We start from the raw sequence: 23693 nt of genomic DNA on the forward strand, positions 1-23693 counted from the left end.
GGCCGCCGGCTGGACATGAGGCAAGCGAGGCGGCGTGATGAATGGACGAGTGATTAAACGGCATTAGCGGCATTAAAGCGCCGCGCGTTTGCTGCCGGGAGAGTGGGATAACAACAGCCGCTAAATTAACTGACAAAGACGGACGCACTCTGACATGGACACTCTGTCCTTGTCGTCCAGCCGGCGAGTGGGCGGCACCCAGACTATGAGCACCTCCTGACGGGCCGAACAAACAAACCCAGGAACAGAAACACATTGAAGCAGGACGTCATGGTCAAGCTGCTTGTTAACATTCAGGCTGGAGATCGCCGGTTTCATCACCATTCTACCTTTCATCTTATTTTTCTTTTTTCTTCTGTTTTGTCTTTCTATTTTTTTCTCTTTTTTCTCTTTTTTCTTCCGTTGTTTTTCCTTTTTCTTTATATTTTTTCCTCCTTTTTTCCCTTTTTTAAATTGGTTTCTTTTTTCTTTTTTTTCCATTTTTCCTAGATCGTTTTCCTTGTTCTTTCCATTTTCCCCCTTTTTTTCATCATTGTTTTCCTTTTTCTTTCCATTTTTTTCTTTTTTGTCCTTTTTTCTTCCATTGTTTTCCCTTTTCCTCCATTGTTTTCTTTTCTTTCCATTTTTTTATTTTCCCTCTTTTCTTCGATTGTTTTCCTTTTTCTTTTTTCCATTGTTTTCCTTTTTTTCCAATTTTTGATTTTTTCCCCAAAGTTTTTTTATTTTTCCATAAAATATTTTTGAGGAACCTTTTTCTTCCTTTCCTCCATATTTCACCCGAGTATTTAGTCTAGTAACAGGATAGTTTGCATGCGGCTCGGGCTTCATCTGCCGACGTTGCGTTTTCTCGCAAAAACCGAAACGCTTCCACACGCGATTTATTCCCAAGGCGGGAGTCGGCGTCTTCGTCTTCGCCACTTCAAAATAAAAGTTGACCCATAACATGACGATGATTATCGACTTTAAACTATGATAAAGACTTGGTTCCTGAAAACCGAACCACAAAGAGAAGTGGGCAGATATTTACATCGCAAATCGTGACGTTGGGTTTTTTTTCTCCAGGATTCTGATTGGCTATCGTGGCTTCATGCGTCTCGCTGCACTGCCCCCTACAGGTTTGGCATGCTCATAGCAGCTCTGAACCAGGCGTAAATGCGGATCCGTGTCAATGAAGGTGTTTTTTTTGGGAAACGTAGAGGAGTAAATATCCGTTTTGTAAAAACCTGGGTACATGTCAGCGTGGCCTGAGAGTTTGAAAATCACAAACTTGTCAAGCAGTAGTGAAATCGACAGCCAGCGCTCGTATTTGTTTCTCTGTAAGAAATAAACCGTTTCCGTGTGACGTTGCGGGTGACCTCTCGTAAATGCCGTGTCCACTCTGGGTCACCATGAATCCCACCGTGCGAATCCTCCCGCTTCCTCCATATGGCCGACGCCGATGCCGATCATTTAGTTAGACTGTCAGTCTTCGAACCCAACCTAGTTTTAGTCTTATTTTCTTGCAAAACGAGCTCCCTTATTATGTTCGCCTCACTTCAAATGTCCTATTTTCTTTCTCCGGAGAGCTTTGTTTTTCTTTTAAATGAGGAATTAATAACAAAAAGAAAAACACCAGAAGCCCAGAGTCAAATGAAAAGCAACACAATATGTGTACAATAACAAATGTGTTTTATGCAAATGAACTGTAAATGGAGAAATTCAAGCACACCTACACTCACCTCGGCACTGCGGCAGCTGGATATCTCCAGAGAAGCTACTTCCTTTAAGCATCAGCTTTAAAAAAAAAAATAAAAAAACCCTCCTCAGCACTCACATTTGACTTGGAGTGTCAAAGCAGATCACTTTCACCTATAAGAAAGCGGCGGGCTGCCATCAGTGTGACGGTCGTGTCACCACTCAGCTTCTTATCACGTCTGCAAGGAGGGCGAAGAAGAGGAAACGCTATCTCTCAATATAGAAATACTGCAGATTGCTTAGGGCTTCATTCATCTCCGTCTCGGGAGCGGATTAGATCTGATGTGGGTGCTGCACGCGCAAACAAAAACGAAGGGGGTTTAATGATGTGAGGGAACGCGCCAGGACGTCCCCCGTACAGTCCGCACAGTGCACACTGAAACGGGACAAATGGTGTTTTCGGTCAACGCATAACGTGGATTATCTCCCAAACACAATCGATCTCAATCCCATGGTAATTAGAGCGACTTTCGCTGGCAGAACTGGACAAAACACAGCAGATAATTGCGTTCCCACAATGCCCGGGGCGAAGAATGAATCTCGCACAATTAAATCTCAATGAGCGTCGGCAGCCGAGCCGCCGACAATAAGAAGCGTTTTGTGACCCTTGATACGCCCGGCAGCCGTAGATTTGCAGTGACGCTTCCAGAAAAACGTCAAAGTAAAAAAAAAAAAAGTCAAATGGGAAATTTTGAAAACGACATCTATTTCCAGTGAAACGGCAGAAACGTTAAACGATGTAGTTAGCATGCCAGACCACTAGTTGGAGCTGTTTTTTTTAATTTTTTTATTGAAGCCACACACACATTCATGCGGGGAACAATGAGCTATAAACATTTAATAACAGGAGAACACGGACATTCTCGTGGACAGACGACCAAGCTGGACTGTTATTACGGTGACTGTCAAAATAAAAGTCCCAGGAGAATATGGACTGGGGGTCACGACACTCTGGAGGAATGATGGTTGCAGCGTTTTAAAATTGTTGTGTTTCCCTAATTTTCCTCATTTACAGATGTGGCAGGTAATTACAAAATGAGTAAAAAAAAAAAATCTATTACACTATTACAGAATACACCATTATTAAATAATGCGATGCAACAGACTCTCATCAAAAACCTCAGATATTACCTCCTCATGACCGAACAATAACTTTCAACCAATTCTAGGAAACCATAATTGGTTGTCTAACCATTAACAGTCCAAATCCAGTAGATGTACCAGCTGGATTTTGAGTTCTTGATAAAGGCCGATAGATCTTTATATACTGTATATATATATATATGGTACGCCTGTGACTGTCGTACCCGTTACTCTCACGCTTCTTCGCTCATCGTTTGGTGAAACCGTTTACCTCGATTCTAGCGTTAAATGATCCTACATTTCATTGGGAGTGGCGTATTGGAGCCAACTGGGGTGGTGGAGTTGGTCCGTCCCGTCCCACAGGAGACTGAACAGAAGTGACAGCGGTGATTCAGCCGGGCCGAAGCCGGGTGATGAAAGCACCGTCATCCACCCACATTTCTCCCTTTTCCACAGTGTTTTTTTTGTCATCCATGACACTGGTGTCGGGTTTTTATTGTTTTTGATTGCCGACGTTTCATGTTGAACTCGGATTCAGTCTCTATGAGACAGATAAGAGGCAACAATGAAATTACTGTCGCTCAGCGGGCGCCTCGTAAGATATTTTCGCCTTTCGACGCATCAGTCTGAATGGGCCCGTGGCGAGTGGAGAGGACAGGTGTCTACATTACACCAGATTAATCTGTTTACATGAGAAAAAAAAAAGAAAGAAAAAAAAAAAACCCTTGAAGAAAAGTCATTTGGAGCCGAAAGAGAGCGTCCCAGCTTGACAGATGCGATATTTCAAAGCTGCTGCCGGAGAACAAAAAAAGTGCGCGTGCACGCCGAGACACGCGCGCCGACGTCCTCCTTTCTGACTTTTTTATTGTTCGGGCTGATGAAGCCCTTTCACTTCGGATTGAGAGTTTTCAGGGACCCAATTTCACGTATTGTTGTTAACCAATCCTCGCTAATCCAGGTTTGAGATCCGGGCTGCTTGAGTCCTGGGGTCTGTAGTACGACGCTGGATTTTTTTTCCAACTTCAAGGATTAACCCTGGGTTTTCCCGTATAGACGACGCTCGTTCATGTATCACCATGGTAACTGACTCTGAATGTCTAACCTGCAGGTTATGTTCTCGATAAGATCACAGTGAGTGTAAAGATCCGCCTCCTGACCAATCAGATCTCTTGGAAAATGTCCCCGCCCATTCTTAAATGATGGCGATTGGTGGTTCAGCGCTGAGCTGCAGCGGAGAATAGAAAGTAATTTAGAGCCTATTTTTTGACATAATAACATAAATCCTCGTCACTGAGGTTCTTGTTCTTGACTTGTCCCAAGTCTGTTTCGCTCCACGAGGGTTAATCTGGAATAATGAGTTTAATAATCCCGCTGGCAGAACTACTCCTGTCGCCACAGTGATGAACTAATATTCCAACACGAAACGCACGCACACGGGGGAAACTGCATGGAAAATCGAAACTAAAAGAAGAGCAACGATGAAGTTCTGCCGGCGAGTTGATAACCTGCTTCGGCAGGTCACCCCCAGGAAACGGAGAGCGGTATCCCGGGTATGTTTATCGCGGGGCTTAGTATCCGCCCCCGGAACGCGTCGGCAGCGAAACGCATTAATCATTCGATGACGACAAGAGAAAAGAAATCCGGACAAAGAGAAGGACGGATTATCATTGGCAACCCGGTTCAGTCTTCCTGGCTCACGACGTTATGTACTGACCCGAAACACAAAGCAGGTCAAGGCAATGCGGCGCCGCCGCGCTTCCAATCCCTCGCCGTCGGGGCGCCGCCGATTCAGAGTGCATTTTTTCATTTTGTTTACAGTCTTCTGCGAGCGAGCGATCAACGCCGCAATTATTCTGATGGTCTAGTTTTGTGGAGGATTCAAGAAGGCGCGAGGAGAGAGAAAAAGAAAGAAAGAAAAAAAAAAAAAAAAGAAGCTGCTTTTTCATTAAGTTTTAAGGGTTTTTGATTTAATTTTCTCTCTCTCTTATTAATGCAGCAGAACTCGCCCGAATTGCTCCCCGCGTGTGGAGGAGTGAACGGTAATGACGCTGGCTGTGAACACAAGGACGAATTGGTGGCATAAATGAGGCGGGGAAAAAAAGGGGGAATATTTGAACAATTCTGAGAGGAGAGTTAAAAAGTGTCACACACGACTGACGTCGCTTCTGTCAGTTGTGGGCAATACTCTGAGGCCCTGTTTACGTGAAGACGCTAAGCTTTTGGAGCGTTTCTGGGTCTCCGTCTCCATGGAAACGGTGGAAAACGCAGCTTTTTGCATTTTTTTTTCTTTTTGCAGAGGAAAACGCAACTTTTTGAAAACGTTCCTACTTCGGGCGGGAAAAAATGCAACTTTTGGAAAGCGCTCCTCTCCTGGGTTTTATTTTGTAATATCAATCCAACTTGGTTGTTTGTCCACTAGAACGTCCGCAGTACATGTAGATTAAAGTGATTTTTCGAGCAGAGGGGTTCAATAAGTTTTGCAACCACCATGAAAACAACCGTTTAAATGTTCGAGCAGTGGGGGTGATGTCGGATCGTCTGCTTCCATATTGGATCCCTAAAAGCTTTGGCGGGTTTCTTAGCCAACTTGTGGAACGCTGGGAATCGTTGGACCTCATAGTCTTTCGTGTTTTTTTTTTTTTTTTTTTTTAAGGAATCTTGCGTTTTGAAGACGACCTGCCGCCACTATTCTCCAACAGCTGGAGCAGTCCGTGACGTTGACACCCGACTAAACTGTGCAATTCAAATCAATCCTGCCGGCGGGGCTCGGGCAAAAATAGTAGCTCCTTTTTTGAAAGGAAGGAAAAAACAAAGGTGCTGTTTGACTTCTTTCATCATGTTTCCGCTCTTGACTAAATTAAGACGCCGCTTGGATCTAATTTTGGCAAAACGTCCCGGGATCGCTAAATCGGATTGGACGGCACTGCAGTGTGTCCTGCCGCTTCATTCAGGTGATCAAAGCCGACGGAACAGGTGTGTTTTTGCACCAAAGCGTGGCCGCGGGAATGCTAATGGCGAGTCAGGAGGGCGGCGGGCGGCGCTTTGGCTTCGCCGTGTCCATACGAATGAGAGGAGGGTGGGGGCGGAAGTGTAAGACGGCCTCTCGACATGGAGGGGAGAGGGGGGGTGGGGTTTGTTTATCCGAGGTAGATTCATCCCCCCCCTTGTAACTTTTAGTTTTCCCGGCCAACCTGCGCCTGCACTTAAACCTCATCAGAATGGAGGGGAGCGAGCATCCCGGGGAGCCCGGCGGCGGCCGGGGGACGGACTCGCTGAATAATTGAGTCCGTGGAGATTGAAGGACTTCCCGACCCGCCACTCTGGAGGAAGACAGATGAAGCTATTTTTTGCGGCAGGGACACTTATGGGGGAAGACAAACAAGCGCGGGCAGGGATTTGCAAACTCGGTAACGTCTCGCGACCCGTCTGCTTATAACGCACACATCAAAGAGACTCACCTCTTGGTTCATTTCTATAAAGGGACTTCCACTTATGTGCAGCTCATAAGTTGATTGTTTTTGTAATGAAATGACACGTATTCATATGGAAATCTTGCGTATATTCTAGTACAAGACTACTCAGTGCGTTGCAGACCGTGACCCATTGTTCGGGATCCGCCGCAGCTACCCCATTGTTTTATGGTGGGTTTTTTTTGTCAAGACCTATAAAAAGACCGTTGCAGTAATCCAGCCGACTGAAGAGGAGAGCAGAAACACGTTTTTAGACAGGAAAACCATTCATTCTAGGCTGATTTGGGACCGTTTGGTTCCAGACCAGAGTTGGTTTTCACGGCTCGGCCGCTTCGTTTGGGCAGGCGGGAGAGCTCAGCCGGACATCTGGTCCGGATTGAAGAGGTGAACTCTGGTCCGTCTGAAAACTTGCAAGGGAACCGAGGTCTGTCCGCTGGCGTTTCAGTGGACTGAGTGAAAAGACGTGACGTAGAGCGCAGTGCATTCTGGGTGGTAAACAAAGAAAGCAGACAGAGTTGGAAAATTGTCGTGGGTGGGCAGACGTGGAATAGTGAGGAGGGAGAAGTGAGGAGGAAGTAGAGAAGAAGTAGTGATGGAGAGGTAGAGAGGAGGAAGTAGTGAGGAGGAAGTAGAGAAGAAATAGTGATGGAGAGGTAGAGAGGAGGAAGTAGTGAGGAGGAAGTAGTGAGGAGGAAGTAGAGAAGACGTAGTGATGGAGAGGTAGAGAGGAGGAAGTAGTGAGGAGGAAGAGTGAGGAGGAAGTAGAGAAGAAGTAGTGATGGAGAGGTAGAGAGGAGGAAGTAGTGAGGAGGAAGTAGTGAAGACGTAGTGATGGAGAGGTAGAGAGTAGGAAGTAGTGAGGTGGAAGTGCAGAGGAGGAAGTAGTGAAGAGGAAGTAGTGAAGAAGTGAGGGTGAGTGAGAAGTAGTGAGGAGGGAGTACAGAGGAGGAAGAGTGGGGTGGAAGTAGTGACGAGGAAGTGAGGGTGAGGGAGAGGTAGTGTGGAGGAAGTAAAGAGGAGGAAGTAGAGAGGAGGGAGGGAGTACAGAGGAGGAAGTAGTTAGGAGGCAGTTGTGAGGAAGAAGTGAGGGTGAGGAAGTAGTGAGGAGGAAGTAGTTAGGAGGAAGTACAGAGGAGGGAGTTGAGAAAGAATTAGAGAAGAAGTAGTGAGGAAGACTCACTGATATCTGGTCTGAAGACTATATATCACAGTTGCTTGAGGCTAACCATTAGCCACAAGCTAATTAGCCACCACCGGCAAAAGTTGTGGGATATCAGCTTTCGCTCCGGACCAATCAATGAGCCGGGTTTCTTCTTCATTATGTTTTTTCCCCCCCTTCTCTGGTCAGTGTTCGTTTTTGAGGCCCTAGCGCCCCCAAAACCAGCAGCTGTTGTAATTGCGTGACGTTGTCCTGGCGGTTTGTCCGCTATCAAACATGCGGTGTGAAATTAAACCAAATGAAGGTGTGAAACAACCCTTTTTTTTTTTCTCTTTTTTTTTTTTTTTTTCAATGACATGGATTCGAGGTGAAGAACTCATCTTTGAACTTGATTTTTGTGGCCAATCAATTTTCTCAATCGGGCTCAATCCTCTCATTCGATTGATGGACACACAATGAAAGCAAGGGACTGTAGTCGTGTGACGACTCAGCAATATAAAGACGCGTGTCATCTGCGTAACATGATAAGACATGCGTGCGATTGTTGTTCGCCCCGCAACGAGACGCAACAATGTTTTTTAGTTTTTTTTTTTTTTTTAACGTTTTGTGTGAATTCATTGCCGCGTATTTTAATCCCGACTGTCTCACATCTGAGTCATTTTTACTGAATTCAAGTTTTCTTTGTCAAAGGAGTATTAAAAACCTTTTTTTTTTTTTTTTTTTCTTTCTTCAGAAGTGGAAATCCACATAAAATATGCCGACACTGTTTAAAAATAGACGCTTCGCATAAACACCCGACAACAATATATGCAAGAAGGAGTTGCAGTTCAGAAAGAGAAGGAAGTCTCTCAACTTTTTTTTTTTTTCTTTTTCTTGTACACGCTGCTGTAGGATTTTCACCGTGGAACGGTAGATGCTTCTAGAACCCGCAAGTACCCCCCCCCCCCATCCAGGAAACAGAGTAGAACCCCACGTTCATACCTCCATTCGATTCAGTAGCCCTTTTTGTTTTTGGCGGTATTACCTCAATGAGGAGATGGACAATTGAAATGAGTGGAGATAAACAATTCTTAGACTTAAAAAAAAAATAATAGAACAAACTGATACTTTTTTTTTTTTGTCTTTTTTAAACTGTGAACACACTTAAATGAGCGGAACAACGCGACAAACACGCACGTGTTCTCCCGGCAAAAATCTCAAGCCGCGTGGACGCCAGAGTGGCTGGGATACACGTTTCCGCGGCGTCGGCCATCTTGGAAAACCGAACGCAGTACCGAAAGTACCGTACAGCAGAGTGTGGAAAAAGTCGAGAAAACTTAATCTGTCGATGTCCAGGAACACGTTCTACCACAAACACTTAGGATCGAGGAAGACCTCGCCTCGCATAAAACACGAGCGAAACAAATTAGCCGTTTTAAGCAGTTCCGCGAACGCCAGGGTGAAAATATTCAATTTATTTGTTTATTCGGCACACTTCAATTACAGCCACTCTCAATTATTTCTTTCTTTTTCCCCGCGACATTTGCTCCGGCGGAGTGAAAGGTAGAAGTGAGTGAGTGTCACAAATCAGCGGGGTCCCCCCCCGCTAAGAGCGTCTTCTTAATCAGAGCGCCTCATCCTTGACATTGTCATCATTTTATTTTCATCGCCGGGAGAGTAAATCAATTCCGGACGCCACGGCGAGGACTTTTTTTCAAAATGAGACGGAGGTTCCACCGCCCACCCCCCACCCCCCCGCGTCAGTCTGGTGATACTCCGCCGCCACAACAGCTGTGCTGTAACCCCACTTGACCGTCCCGCCGTTGTTCCTCCGACACTTGCCTCGTCTTGTTTTTTTTGTTTTTTATTTACCGCGTCCGACGTCACTCCAGAGTACCTGTCAATGCCGTCTTTAAGTGAGCCCGCGTCGACTTTTTTTTTTTTTTTTTCCCTCCCCCCCGCGATTGACCTTCAATGAAGTGACTCATTTAAGGCGGCATGGGAGAGCGCGCGCTGAAAATTCATGAGAAAAAAGGTTATTCGATGGCGGGCGCGGAAGGTCGGCGCTCTCGCCGGAGACGGCATGAGGAGAGCTCGGCGAGTTAATCCGGAGGAAAAAAAACGAAATGGCACTCAGCGCTCCTAATTACGTCGCCCGACGGGCGCCACAGTTGCGAGGGGCGACGACGTTTAAAAATGGACTCTTGTCTCGCCGGGCTGTCACTGCGTGACCTTTGGAAAGTGGGTGACGACTTGTTGTCATTTCATTTGCACTTTTCCCCTTTTTGTTCGTTTTGCTCGCTTGTCCGAGGCTGGGGGAAACGGAGCTTTTTGAAAGCGCGAGGGCTCCCTGGAAATTGGCGAAAGCGCAACTTCATGAAAATGATCGGCTCCATATCCATGTAGACGGCCGATACGCTGCCACTGGTCAAAATAGTTGTTCTGCACATGCTCGGTAGAGGGATAATGTTTTTCCTCCCGGTCCATGTTCTCCTGGTAGTTTCATCGTTGACGGTCACACTAATTTCCGTGTACTTCCATTTTTAATATTTGTAACGGATTGCTCTCTGCCTGTGTGTGCGTGTGTGTGTGTGGTCGCATTACAAAAACAAGCAACAGCACCTACTAGTGGTCCAACATGAAAACTACACATTTTTCAGCGTTTCTGCCATTTTAGTGGAAACGGACTTCGTTTTCAAAACAATGAGCGGTGAACTTTTCTGAAAGGCAAACGCGATTTTACTTGAACCTTTTGTGTAAGTGGAACCTTAAGAAAAGCCCGAACTGCCTGATATCACTGGACTCGTTCAGAATCCGCGGCAAACTCGAGATCTCCCTGAAAATTTGCAGTACTCGTTGAACTAGTGTGCATCATTATCGTTACCGTAATGACTAGAATATGAGTGCAACGCTGTATTTGACTTTATAGCAGTTTCTCAATTCCTTATCAAAAGTAGGATCATGAGAATGACAGAATGAAAATATTCGTTTTGAGACACACAATTTGACCCTTTTTTTTCTCGTCACAATGGTCACATCCATAGGATATTTTGGGTCGCTGGGTCATTTTCCCCTCTCCTCCTCCCCCTCCTCTCTGGAACAGGCTGTGTCATGTTGGTGGGCTTCAGCTCGGGGCAAAAGTGTCGCACCGTGCGAGACGCGTTCAGGCGCGTCGCAACCTTGAGGCGACACGAAGAAACGTGCATTTCTCAGCGGCAGCGGGCAGCATTTTTATTGATTGATTTTTCTCATTCTAAGAGTATATAAGTCTTTAACTTTGTCCTCGTGCTTTGCTTGGGGAAGCGATGGCGGTATTTGCCAACCAGAAAACCAGGTGTTTTAAAAAAAAAAAAAAAAAAAACGAGACGGGGTCAAATACCTCCGCCGCTGCCTTTAGCGTTCCACACATCTGTTTTTTTTTGTTTTTTTTTGATGTTAACAGGTCCGACACAAGTTAATCATTCCACAAAGAAACGCAGGTGTTGATGATGCCCGAGGCGAGATGTTCAGCGGCGCGCAGCCGCCAGCCTTTTTCTTTTTCTTTTTTTTATCCTCACCCCTCCTGCCTCCTCCCAAACAGACTCCGAGTAAACCGCCAGGTATGCAAATGGCGTCCCTTTTTGTTCCTTTTCAAAGGCTTCTCCTCGAGAATCCACGGCGGCGGCCGTGCAATTCCACTCCCCCCCCCAAATGCCGCCCGTGTCCGCGGGGCCGCCGTTTTGGCTATCAACGCGCACGGCAGAAGTTCACCGTCGCCCCTCGGGCGCCGGTTGAATGGTCGTGTTTACCGGCTGGGGGGGGTGGGGTGGATTGAAGCTGCAGCACAGATGCGTTCTGGGAGAATGTTTGTTTGTAGGAATGATGAGTCGGCACTTTTTGAGAAAAAAAAATTAATAAAAAAATCAACCACTTCATCTGTTTATCTAAAATATAATCCAGCGACCGATTTTCCCAAACTCTGAGATATAAATATTTCACTTATAAATATTTATAACAACTATGCGGCTTTGGTTTTTCGCCTGAAGAAATACATTAGTCAGTGATCTGTGCCTAAGTTTGAGACCCCCCCCCCCCCCCCCCCCGCCCATCCCCCACCCCATCCCCCCCACCTCTGCAAAGCTTAGTATAATAAAGTGCAGGGCAGTATTTTAGAGTTGGCCGGATTCTACTTGATCAGCAGTGGCGCCGTGGAGAGAGAGTGTATTATGAGTGAGCAGTAATAGTGAAATATTTATGGGCTGAATGGACTTTTTTTTGGGGGGTAGGGAGAGTTTGTTCATTAAGAAAACCAGGGAAGCGAGGAAGTAAAATATTTGAACAAACTTTTCCACAAGCTGATTTTCTTCCATTGAGACTCTTAAGAAGTATTCGTTTGACATATATTATAGAAATTACACGTAAACAGATGGAGTTAAAGGTCCTTAGCTCTTCCTAACAACCTAAAATGGCCATTTCCTGGCTTTTCAGAGTAAAACTGACAAACGATGATGGCGGAAATTTGATTCTTCTGGATGCTTTTATAATCTCGGGATTCTTCAAAAATATGGCCAAAGGACACACCTCTAGTCTTTGAGTGATTCTGGGTCCTTATAGAGACGCTGACTCAGCAAAACTTTGAAATGATGGAGCCGGAATAAGAAGAAGGGGATGATCGCACCACGTAATGCATTGCTCACAACCACTGTCAAAAATGTGCTCACGAGAGATGAGTACTGATATCTGTACTTTTCTAAGTACTGACCGAAGTCCGTCTGTACCACAGAGTACCGATTCACCTCAAATGAAACGGTACCATGTTTCTGTACCTGAACGCATCCTTGTGACTGTGAGAGTGGAAGAGTGGGCGATTTTTCCCAGCCGGCCCCGAACGCAGCGTAGCTGATAGACGGCGTTTCCGCTTTTCGAAATGCGATGCAGATCACGCTCCTGGGGGTTACCCACTTTGTCCGCTAGATCCCCCCCCACCGTCGGAAAGATCAGCCTTTCATTGGATACCGCGACGAGACTCGGGACAAGACAACACCGTTTGCCTCTGTGATGTTCGCCCCGGGGCGACGTCTCACAACCGACCAGACGGGTTAAGTCAGCGTTCCCTCCGAGGAGAGCTCGCCATGCGGAAGGTTTTTTTGGAGGCCGGGTGAAGTTTTGTTTTAGGATCGTGGCGCAATATGCAGCCCACGTGAGCGTGATGTGGAAACTTGGAAATCCTCCAGCGCCCGCATGAGACGTCTGGAGTCTTCAGTCGTCTTCAGTCAAACATCAAACACGCTTGAAGAGGGAAAATGAGGACGTCTGAGGAACTTTTCAATTTATGCTCTTTTTGAAAAAGGAGAAAACGGCGTCGGGCATCGTTCATGCCCATCGAAAAGGGACGCACCGCCAAAACTATTTCAAGTTTACCAAAACGACTTTGTAAGAATAACTGACTTTCATGTGTGGCGTCGTCTCACAACGTCTCAGCCGAATGTTTTTTTCCCTCAGTATTGTCTCACAGGTTCCACGCAGCAAGGCTGAGCTGCCTTGTTTACAGGACGACAGAGTGAAAACACAAAACTTTTGTACCATTTTGGGCGTCAGTTTACACGACAACGGTGCGTGGAGTCGTTGCAAAGGCTCCAAAGGTGGAACTTTTACATTATCCACCTCTGTCTCTGTGGAAATGGGTGGGAAACGCAACTTTTTGACTCGGTCTCTGTGGAAACGGGGGAAAATCTAGTGTTTTGACAACTTTTTGTCTCTGTGGAAATGGTGGGGAATGCAACTTGTTGACAACTTTTTGACTCGGTCTCTGTGGACATGGGGGAAAATTTTGCTTTTTGACTGTCTCCGTGGAAACGGGGGAAAATGCTACTTTTTGACAACTTAGCGTCTTTGTAGAAATGGGGGGAAACGCAACTTGTTGACAACTTTTTGACTCGGTTTCTGTGGAAACGGGGGAAAATAAGATTTTTTGACAACTTTTTGTCTCTGTGGAAATGGAGAAAACGCAGCTTTTTGACTGTTTCCATGAAAACGGGTGGAAAAAAACAACTTTTTGACACATTTTTTAAACGTCTCCATGGAAACGCAGAAAAAAAACGCCACATTTCAGGAGCTAAAGCTTAAAAGTTCTACTGCATATATTTCATTTAATAACTTTACACAGTTTAAAATGATCTAGTTTCTTCTGACGCTACATTGTTGTAAGAAATATAGTGCAGGCAGGAAAAAAATAAAAATACCATTCAGACGAAGAAAATACTTCCTAATTTAATTTCTGTGTACCTCCATCTGCTTTTTATTGTTCAGATCATATTCCCACCATGGCCTCACGTCAGATAAACAGCGGATGACTCACTCTAGTTACCGATCTGAAAAATGTTAACGTCCATCTTTGACCATGTGAGGGTTTACTTCCTGTATCTTTTACGTGTTACTATCCCGCTGAATATCGGCGAGTTCATTATTTAATGAACTTGCATCTGGAGAGGAAAAAAAAAAAAACCCCGCGACAAAAGTCACCTTTGATTACGGCGCCGATACGTCTTTGCCTCGTTCTCTCGCCGGCGGCCACAGCTAATGGACTCCCTCAACACTTTTTGCTTCCCGGTTTTTAAAAAGGATCCCTGGGAGAATAATGCAAGCCTCCGTAGTTAATTTTCAGATCGGATGTCTCCCCAACAGTGGGCCGCCCTGCTTTGCATAATGTCCATGAATAATGGACCTGCTTCAGTGCCTTGTCTTGTAGGTAGAGTCTCCGGAGGAGAACTCCCTGGGAATCCCATTAGACGGCCGCCGCCGCCGCCGCCTCCTGAGTCGGTCCGCGTAATCTGGAACATGGCACACTTGTTGCCGTCTTTGAGGGTTTTGTTTTTTTTCCGGCGAGTCCCTCGTCAGCGCGGCGTCCCCCCCCCCCCCCCCCCCCCCCCCCCGAAAGGTCGCGCCGCGCGACAGTTAACAGCGGGGGATCTGGCGACGGATGTACCGTGAAGGTCAGGGCGAGTCTGTTCGGAAAGGTCAGGGGAAGCCCGAAAAGTGAGGAATCGCGAGGTTTCTACGTTTGTCTGATGTTACAAACGGGAATCTTTGGCCGCGTTTCAAACTTCGAAACCACGATGAGCGTCGGAATCTGAGCTAAGAAAACGTTACGTCTCCATGGTGGATCTTCCCGATGGTTTCCACACTCTGACCTTATCAGCAAAGCTCCCGCCTCGTTTACGTTCTGCCGACGGACCTCCAGCTGATGTTCTGACCTTCTAGCTGCCCGATGGAGGTCCTCCGCTCGCGTTTCCCAACCGGCTCACTCAAGGGCATTAAATTACTTTTATTAACGGTTAAAGATTGTATTTGTTTAACGTCATGGGTCCTCTTCAAGACGCGTTGACGGTGTTAACGTTCTTCCACGACCGATGACACTATAAGACTGACTGCGATAACCTGAAAACGGACCAAATGAGGAAAAACTACAAGTTGTTGAATGACATTCCAACGAGGTCAGTCATGTATTTCGGTTTCAAAAACTTGTACCGTCTCGAGAAATATCCAAGACTTTGACTGAGACGTGACGTTTTGAAGTGAAAACGGAAAACTTCCATTGCGTTTTGGATTCCTGTTTCCATGACAGAAACCACTGAAAATGCAACATTTCAAAAATGCTACGTTTCCATGGAATGGAGTAGTTCTCAAAATTTTGCATTTTCCCCCATTTCTAAGGAGAGTGTGCCCCCCCCCTATTTCCATAGAGATGGGTTTCAAAAAAGGTGTGTTTCCCCAGGTTTCCACAAAGACGAAGTTGGAAAATTTTCAAAAAGTTGCATTTCCCCCCCATTTCCATAGAGTCCAGCATCAGAGCATTTTCAAAAAGTTGCATTACCCCCGTGTTTCCATAGAGACATAGTGGGCATATTTTTTCAAAAAGTTGCATTTCTCTCCGTTTCCATAGACAGAGTGAGAACATTTTCAAAAAGTTGCATTTTTCTCTTGTTTCTATAGAGACGGAGTGGGTAGCATTCTCCAAAGGTTGCGTGTTTCCCCTCTTTCCATGGAGACAGAGTTGGAGCACCCCCCCCCCCCCCCCCCCCCCCCAACCCCCCTATTTCTGTGTAGACCAAGTCTGAACACTTTCAAAAAGTTCCACCTAATGACTGGTTTTCAAAAAGTTGGCTTTCTCAGCGGCTCGGAGCGTCCCGAATGCTACGGAGGTTTTTTTCCGTTTCCACTCGAAAACATTGTCACGTAAAGCCCGAATCACACAAAAAAACCTCTATGATCTAATCCAGCTGATGATGAAGCGTTAAACCCAAAACGTCCCAGAAAACCAAATTCCAGACAAACCCCTGTTTAATTACAGCCTCAAAGCCGACGGAGATCAATGGACGACAGTCCCTGTCAGCTATATTTTTGCCCCGTCTATATTTAGCCAGTTATTTGGGTGTCGATTGCACGTGGCCTGCCAAAATCTCAAAGATCGGCCGATATATTATTAAGAACCCGCCCCTCCCCCACCCCCCCACCCCCCCACCCCCCAAAAAAAAAAAAAAAAAAAACCCTGATATGAAGACAAACCTTCAACACTAAGAGGGAATATATTCAAATCCACTTTCTCAAGGATTTCATGTCCTGCGTAAGAAATGAAACGGCTCGCTGCCCGACGCACACAAGTACTCCTGCAAGAAAACCGGCGCGCCGATTTTGCCGCCTTATTTTACCCGCTTGAGGAATAAAAAACGATCCGGTTTTTTTCTCAGGCGACGCTCATAAGGGAGAGGGGTCGTCGTCGAGGCGACGGGGAAAGGTGCTGAGATGATTTAGTCTTTCGCCGCCAATTTTGAAACGTTTGTGTTCGAACAAGCGCGGGTTAGGAGACGGCGGCCATGTTGACTCCGCCTCTCTCTCCCCAGGAGTACCAGATCGATATCATCTTCGCTCAGACCTGGGTGGACACGCGTCTGCGCTACAACAGCAGCAGCATGCGGATCCTGACGCTCAACAGGTACGCAGACGACACGCCGCTTTTTTATTTATTCATTGTTTTTTTTTTTCCAAGAGAACCGCAGTTTTCCCGTCTCTCTCGGGAATCCGTGGGAGAATTCCTGGTGGAATCTTCCACCGTAATCTCTCTCTTCCTTCTTCTGGCGCAGCAATATGGTCGGCCTGATCTGGCTCCCGGACACCATCTTCAGGAACTCCAAGAACGCCGACTCTCACTGGATAACGACGCCCAATCAGCTGCTCCGGATCTGGAACAACGGGAAAATACTTTACACGCTGAGGTAAGAGGCCTCGGCCATTTTGTTTTTTCGTCATTTGTAACGATTTTTCTGAGCAATTTTAGCTCGATGAGCAATTATTTATTTTTTTTTGCCATTTTGTCTTTGTCGTAGTACATATTTGTAGTCCATACTGTAACTCCGCCACAGAAATACACCAAAGAAGACGCTGCGTCTCAGTGGACACGTGGGAAAGCTTTTTTTGAAACGCTGCTACTGCGCAAGCGCGCCGCGGTAAATAGTTGCTCTGCACATGCTCACTCGATAAATAATAGCGACATGGCGTGCTCTCCCCTACGTTTTTGTTTATAGAGGATTGTTTTCTTCCCGTGTGTGTGCGCGCATCGTTTCATTACATAAACAAACAACAGCACCCACTAGTGGCCCAACATGCTACTACATCATTTCTGTTGTTTCCATAGAAACGGACACCGTTACTCAAACTTTTCTAAAACACAAAAACGACGTTTTCACTTGAAACGTACACGTTATCAAATAGTGTTTTGTTTGCCCATATTTAAATAAACACAAGGGTATCATGAGATATTTAAAGCGACAGTGTCACTTTTTTTCCCCCCAAAATGCTCAAATCTTGGAAAAGATATTATTTGATTTATTTCCACACACACAAAAAGAAAAGAAAACCGGTCGGCGTTTATTTTAAATCAGTCAGTCCGGTGTCCCCCCACGGCGTTAAAGATAAAAATCTGTTTTTGTGAGACTTTAGTACAGAGCCGTGATTCGCCTCTGGCACGGCGAGATTAAAAGCAAAGTGTCAACGTGTCGTCTTTCTGTTCATTTGGCTCCGACGGCTTCTGTGTGTGTGTGTGTGTGTGTGTGTGTGTGTGTGTGTGTGTGTGTGTGTGTGTGTGTGTGTGTGTGTGTGTGTGTGTGTGTGTGTGTGTGTGTGTGTGTGTGTGTGTGTGTGTGTGTGTGTGTGTGTGTGTGTGTGTGTGTGTGTGTGTGTGTGTGCGCAGAAAAAAAATAAATAAAACAACACACTCAGTGGACAGGTCCTTTTAAAATTTTTTCAGCCGGTGTTCACGTTTACGAGACGAGTGCACCTGTGTGAATACCGGCAGATATACAAGTCATTACCCACAATGCAACCTGTGTGGTCTGGAGGCTGCAGCCATAAACACTGGTTCAAGACCCTGTTTACGCGACAACGTTTCCAAGTGAAAAACGCACTTTGATAGTATTTCGGGGGGGGTTTGCATGACAACGCTGCTGAAAATGCAACTTTTTGAAAATGGCTCCCAAAGTGGACCTTTTTGAAAATCCTCTGACTCAGTCTCCGTGGAAATGGGGGGTGAAACGCATCTTTTTTTAAAACACGCTGCCTCCATAGAGATGGTTGGAAACGCAACTTTTTGAAAATGCTTCATGGAAACGGGGGGGGGGGACACCCATTTTCTGAAATGGTCCGTTTCCATTGAAACGGGGTAAGAATCGACTTTTTATAAAACGATCTGACTCCACCTCCGCGGAAACGGAGGAAAGCGCAACTTTTCCAAAAACGCTGCTACCTGGCTATAGTAAACAGTTGTTCTGCACATGCTCAGTAGAGCCGATCAGAACCGTATTTGGTCCATACTCTGCTGAGACTTGGTACTTTTATTTTGACAGTCGCACGTTATAACTTGGTCGTCTGTCCATGTACTCGCCATCGTGTCCAGTTTTAGTGTTATATTTCATCGAAATTGCCAAAGGAGGAGCCCATTCTCTCTCTCTCTCTCTCTCTCTCTTTTTTTTTTTTGGGGCGTTAAATCAAATCTCACTCTCGCCGTTGCCGGAGCGTCTGTTGCACCGACATGCCCAGTGAGTCCAAAAGGCTCAGACGTCTCCGGGCTCTGACCCGCTCTGCATGAGCGTGAAAAACACGTCTGACACCGATGATGAAACGGCTCTGTCACTCTGAGGGATGCCGCACATCAGCCGAGCGCCATCGCGCACCATCTGGTTAAGAGTGGCCGAGTCCATAGAGACGCTGTTTATCTCTCTCTCTCTCTCTCTCTCTCTCTCTCTCTCTCTCTCTCTCTCTCTCTCTCTCTCTCTCTCTCTCGACAGGATGACCATCAACGCAGAATGCCAGCTGCAGCTCCACAATTTCCCGATGGACGAACACTCCTGTCCGCTCGTCTTCTCCAGCTGTAAATATCCCAGAAATGACACGACGCACACATGCAAAAGGTCACATGCAAAGGTTTGAAAGTGGAATTTTTGAAGAGGCGGGTTTTAGTGAGACCGGTGGGAGGAGCTTATATCGGTGTGTGGGAGGGGCTCCGGGTGTTTCGAGTCGGTTCACGCGATCCCGGTGCTGGGAGACGCTGAAGAATGGCTCCCAAGGGGAAACTTTTAGAAAAGAAAGAAAACTCCGTCGTGGCGGGAACAGGGGGAAATGCAACTTTTAGAAAATGCTCCGTCTACATAGAGATGGGGGGGAAGTCGCAAGTTTTCGAAAACACTCCAATTCTGTCTCTATGGAAAGCGGTGTTAATGCAACTTTTTGACAACAAAGGGGAAACAGCTTTTCGAATATGCGTCTACTTTGTTGTCGTGGAAATGTGAGGAAAGGCAACTTGTTGAAAACACTCTTTCTCCATGGAAATGCAACTTTTTGAAAATGGTCCTTTTCCATGGAAATAGGGGGGAAGAAACTTTTCGAATAGGCTGCAACTATGTCATCTTGGAAACTTAAGGAAAGACAACTTTTTGAAATCTCAATGGAAATGGGGGGCAGGGGGGGGCACATGTTTTTGAAAACATTTCTCAATGGAAATGCATTTTTTCATTAAAACGCTCTGACTCCGTCTCCATGGAATCAGGGGAAAATATTTTGGAAAACGCTCCTCTTCTCTGTGGAAATTAGTAAAAATGCCCTTTTTTTTAAAATGGTCCATGTCTGTGGAAACGGGGTATAGGGAAACTTTTTGAAAAACGCTCCGTCTTCATGGAAACAAGGGAAAATGTAACTTTTTGCAAATGCTCTGTCTCCATGGAAACGGAGTAAAAAGCTACTTTTCTGAAACATGTCAACCTCATGTCAAAGCAAAACCTTTCCAGGAAGGAAAACTTAAGGCCCGAGGGTGACCTCTTGTGGACACCTCGGGTACGACAGATGCAATGTAGGGAGGCAAGACACACAAAAAGAGAGGCGGCTCGAGGTATTTTGTCCCGTTTTATTTTTTAAGCTCTATTTATAAGTTGCGTAGAATGGTGACATAGATTATTTGGAGCAGACAAAAGTATGAAAATAACATTAAAATATTTTTTTCTTCCATACTGAGGAGAAATACTTGGATTACTTAGACTATATTAGTTAATCAATGGACAACATAAGAAATGTCATCATTTTTAAAAGGCTCATATGATGCAAAATTCACTTTCTAATAGTTTTCCCACCGTATTAATCGTCCCCATACCTGGAATGACGCCACAGAAGTGAAGAAAGTAAAAAAAGAAGTTAGATTTGGGGTAATTAACTTTTAATACAACGTTTTTGGACCAATGAGACCCTTGTGGAAGTGTTAAAAAAGTTGCTCTTTCATTCTAAAGAAATGGAATTGGTCTCGTGGAGTCAGGAGGCGGAGCCTAAAGCAGAAGTCTCTCAACCAGAAATAGAAATAATGAGAATATTTTGAACATATCCTGTCAAAATAGGGAAAGTATTTCCCCACGATGTCCTTCCTGGTCAGAAACGATCAAATCAGTGCGCGCCCGGTCCGCCATTTGTTTTGGCGCGACAGGTCATTCCGACGCTTCCTCGCCGAGACCCGACCAGCTGATACAAATGAAGATCCATTACCCGACGGCGGCATTAGTCAGCCGCCGTCATCACACCTCCGCTCTGCATCCGCGGACTCCGGAGCGGATGTTACAGTGGCGTCGTTGAGAGTGAACGAGCTATTGATCACGAGTGGAGTTCCCATTATGTCGCCTCTCGCTCGGCGAGAGCGACCGGGTCGATAATCCCGCTGAAAGAGCGGCCGGCTCCTTCAATAAATCCGCCGTGTTGTGGCGGAAGCCGATCGCACGCTCCGCTTTATTCAGATTCTCCGATCCGTTGCGGGTAATTAAGGAGCAGCCGGAAATTAAAGCCGCAAGCGGCGTCAAGCGGGTTCCGCATCACTTCCTGTTTCATGGGAAAAACCGTCAGATGTTCACTGGAGCGCCACGGCCACGCCCCCTTTGAGATCATTGTGATACGATTTCATCAGGAAGCCATGTTGTATGGACGTGGGCAAATTTTAGGACTTCAGAAGGTTCACCGCTTCTGCCATGGGTCCTTTTTCACCAAAGTTCCCACATGTTTACACCGTCAATTGAGTCGTTTCAGCTAATAATTATTGTTATTATTATTATTGTTGTTGTTGTTGTTAATGTCATTATTATTATTATTATTATTATTATTATTATTATTATTATTTTTTTTTTTTTTTTTTTTTATAATACTGATTGGGACAACATGTTTTGTTGTTAAAGTTGTTGTAAAAGATAATAATTGTTATTGTTATGTTATTTATTTATTTATTTATTTATTTATTTTTATTATTACTATTTTATTATTTTTATTACTATTATTATTTTTATTATTATTATAAAAAAAATATTATACCAATAGGGGCTTGCTCTACTCTGGTTTGGACCCTAATAATAATAAAAATAGAATATAATAGGGCCTTGCTCAGCTCTGCTCAGACTTGGGCTATAATAATAATAATAATAATATTAATAATAATTCCTTGCATTCCAATGGTCTTGCTCTGCTAAGGCTCAGACTGTGATCACTCGGGATGATGTTACATGAAGCAACTCAAAAGGGCAACGTCTCGTAGCGCCTTCGGACCCATCTGAGCATGCTCAGATGTTCATATCTGAGAATCTGCCGCCACTCCCCCTTGTTTCGCACGCGTCTCCGCCGAGCCGCTCATGCACTGCGAGGCTCCCCATCAGCCTCCGCCGTGCAGCCGCCGCCACGGAAACCGGCCGAGCGTCTCTCTCTCTCTCTCTCTCTCTCAGGCCGTCGCCGTCTGCTTCGCTTGCCCGCCCAGCAAACGGGCATATTCCGCAGCAGATGGTCCCGCAAAATGAAGCCGCGGCGGAGGAGGCATGGCGAGAGGCACTCGGCTCACGCCGGCCCCGGCAGTTAGTGCAAACGCGCTCCTCGCGCCCCGACGCCCGGGGGCTGCTAATGCCTCCCTGTAACTGGTCACAGCTCCCCGCTGCTTCCCCGTCGAGCCCGCCATCCACGTCGTTTATCCAGATGAAACGTTCTAAACCTCACGGATTTGCCAGTGGCCTTGCTAATGTCTCAGGAATTCTCACGGCGGGTCCATATAATACACGCTTTTCAAACATGCTTTTTTTTTTTTTTTTTTTTTTTCCCGTATCGTTCCGCTTTCTCTCGCCACTCGCTCAATCCGCAGTTAAAAAAAGGATCACGTATGATTGCGAGGCCCTCGGCAATCACGCCACGTGGGAGGCATGCTGCAATCAGCCCGCCGCCATAGTGGCACATTACTGCCGCTTCAACAGCGCATGCAATTAAATAGGAGCGGCCATGTTTACTTGACGTGACGCCGGCTGTGATTGACAGCAGGAAGTTGGGGAAAATGTTGCCGGTCGAGTCCAGAGGATTGACCGTACGGTTCATCACCGGGGTCCATCCTCCGTTGCCAATGAATGCAGAGTCTCCAGAAACAAACGGGAGACAAAGAGCCGGTAGCAGAGATATCTGACGCGTCTCTTTACTTTTATGCCGAGTCATCGTGAGCTAGCTCGCGGAACAAAGGGAGCCGACCTTCCAGGCCTGACCGAGGTCAGCGTTATCGTCGGTGTGGCCAACAACCCGCCGCTAAAAACAGGCCGTTCATGCATTTAAAGATGCAATCAGCAATTCCGGCTTCGCTCGGCTCCGAAAAAAGGGGAACGGCCGCGGCGCTCTTCACGGGGGGCTCATGAACGGTCAATCATCGGAGGTTCTGAATCTGTGTCACTTTGCAACTTTTGAACAAGTTTCCAAATCTAAAAAGGGAGAAAAACGACCTCCTACGCCCATTTTCAAAAACGGGTCCTTCCTCGAATCTCACATTTCATCCAAACTGGACTTGTTTACGGGGGAATATGGCCGGCGTGGGCACGCCTCGTCTTCTCCATTTGGAGGATAGTCCGGAAGACTGTCGGAGCCAAGGCCGCGGTGGGGTGGGGAGGGGGGGGGGGGGGGGGGGGGGGATTTATACCAGTGCGAGGGAACATGTTGCTTCAGGGGGCTTTTAAAAACATTTTTGTTGCTATGAAAATGCGCCGCTGACACAATGGGTAGTAAACATAATTGAGCAAATAACACCAAGAGAAATATGACGGCAATAACGTTTGCCAACTGTATTAGTGTGAGAAAAGAGAAACGGAGCCAAAGTCCTCCTGGTTATCGTGGCTGTCCCCGGGAATGAGAACATTTGCATGATTAGTCTGGTTCCCACTACAAGGCCGGTTCATTACTGCCGTCACTCATTTTCTTTTCACTCCCGAGCTTTAATATATATATATATATATATATATATAGTAGGGATGTCCCGATCACCCTTTTTTGCCCCCGATACCGATCCGATTTTTCAGAATTGAGTATCGGCCGATACCGATACTTTCCCGATCCGATACTCACATTGCTGTTGCAGATCCGATACTCACATTGCTGTTGCAAATGTACTCAATAGTCTATTTTTGGAGCGACTAAGATGTCTGAAGCTAAAAGCACTATTGGCAGAAGCTTCGTTTAGCTAGAAATGATTGTAAAACTCACTTATTGAATCAAAATTCTTCTCTTTCTCTTTAGCTGTTGTTGTAAACTGAGGGCACATCCACACGACAAAAAAACGATCTTTTTACTCCCTGGCCTTCTCCCAAAACACCGTCCACACCTCACTATGAACACGGCTCAACACGAGGCTTCAGGGCATGTAGTACACATGCCAGGCCTCTAGGGGCGCTGTGACTCACCAAACACAATAACCAAGCAGA

At 46.0% G+C, this 23693-nt stretch overlaps 1 protein-coding gene across 1 annotated transcript in view; it reads left to right on the forward strand.

The window, feature by feature from the left end:
* The window catches only part of LOC308127520 (gamma-aminobutyric acid receptor subunit gamma-3-like), a 75832-nt gene that overhangs the window by 28323 nt on the left and 23816 nt on the right, over window positions 1-23693 (forward strand). Inside the window, exons 4-6 of the mRNA XM_080492625.1 lie at window positions 16305-16396; window positions 16545-16676; window positions 18744-18826. Coding sequence (XP_080348751.1) covers window positions 16305-16396; window positions 16545-16676; window positions 18744-18826 — 307 coding nt within the window. The remainder of the gene's footprint in view (window positions 1-16304; window positions 16397-16544; window positions 16677-18743; window positions 18827-23693) is intronic.

The sequence above is a fragment of the Lipophrys pholis genome, assembly GCF_963383615.2.
Source record: "Lipophrys pholis genome assembly, chromosome: 23".
Classification (NCBI taxonomy): domain Eukaryota; kingdom Metazoa; phylum Chordata; class Actinopteri; order Blenniiformes; family Blenniidae; genus Lipophrys; species Lipophrys pholis.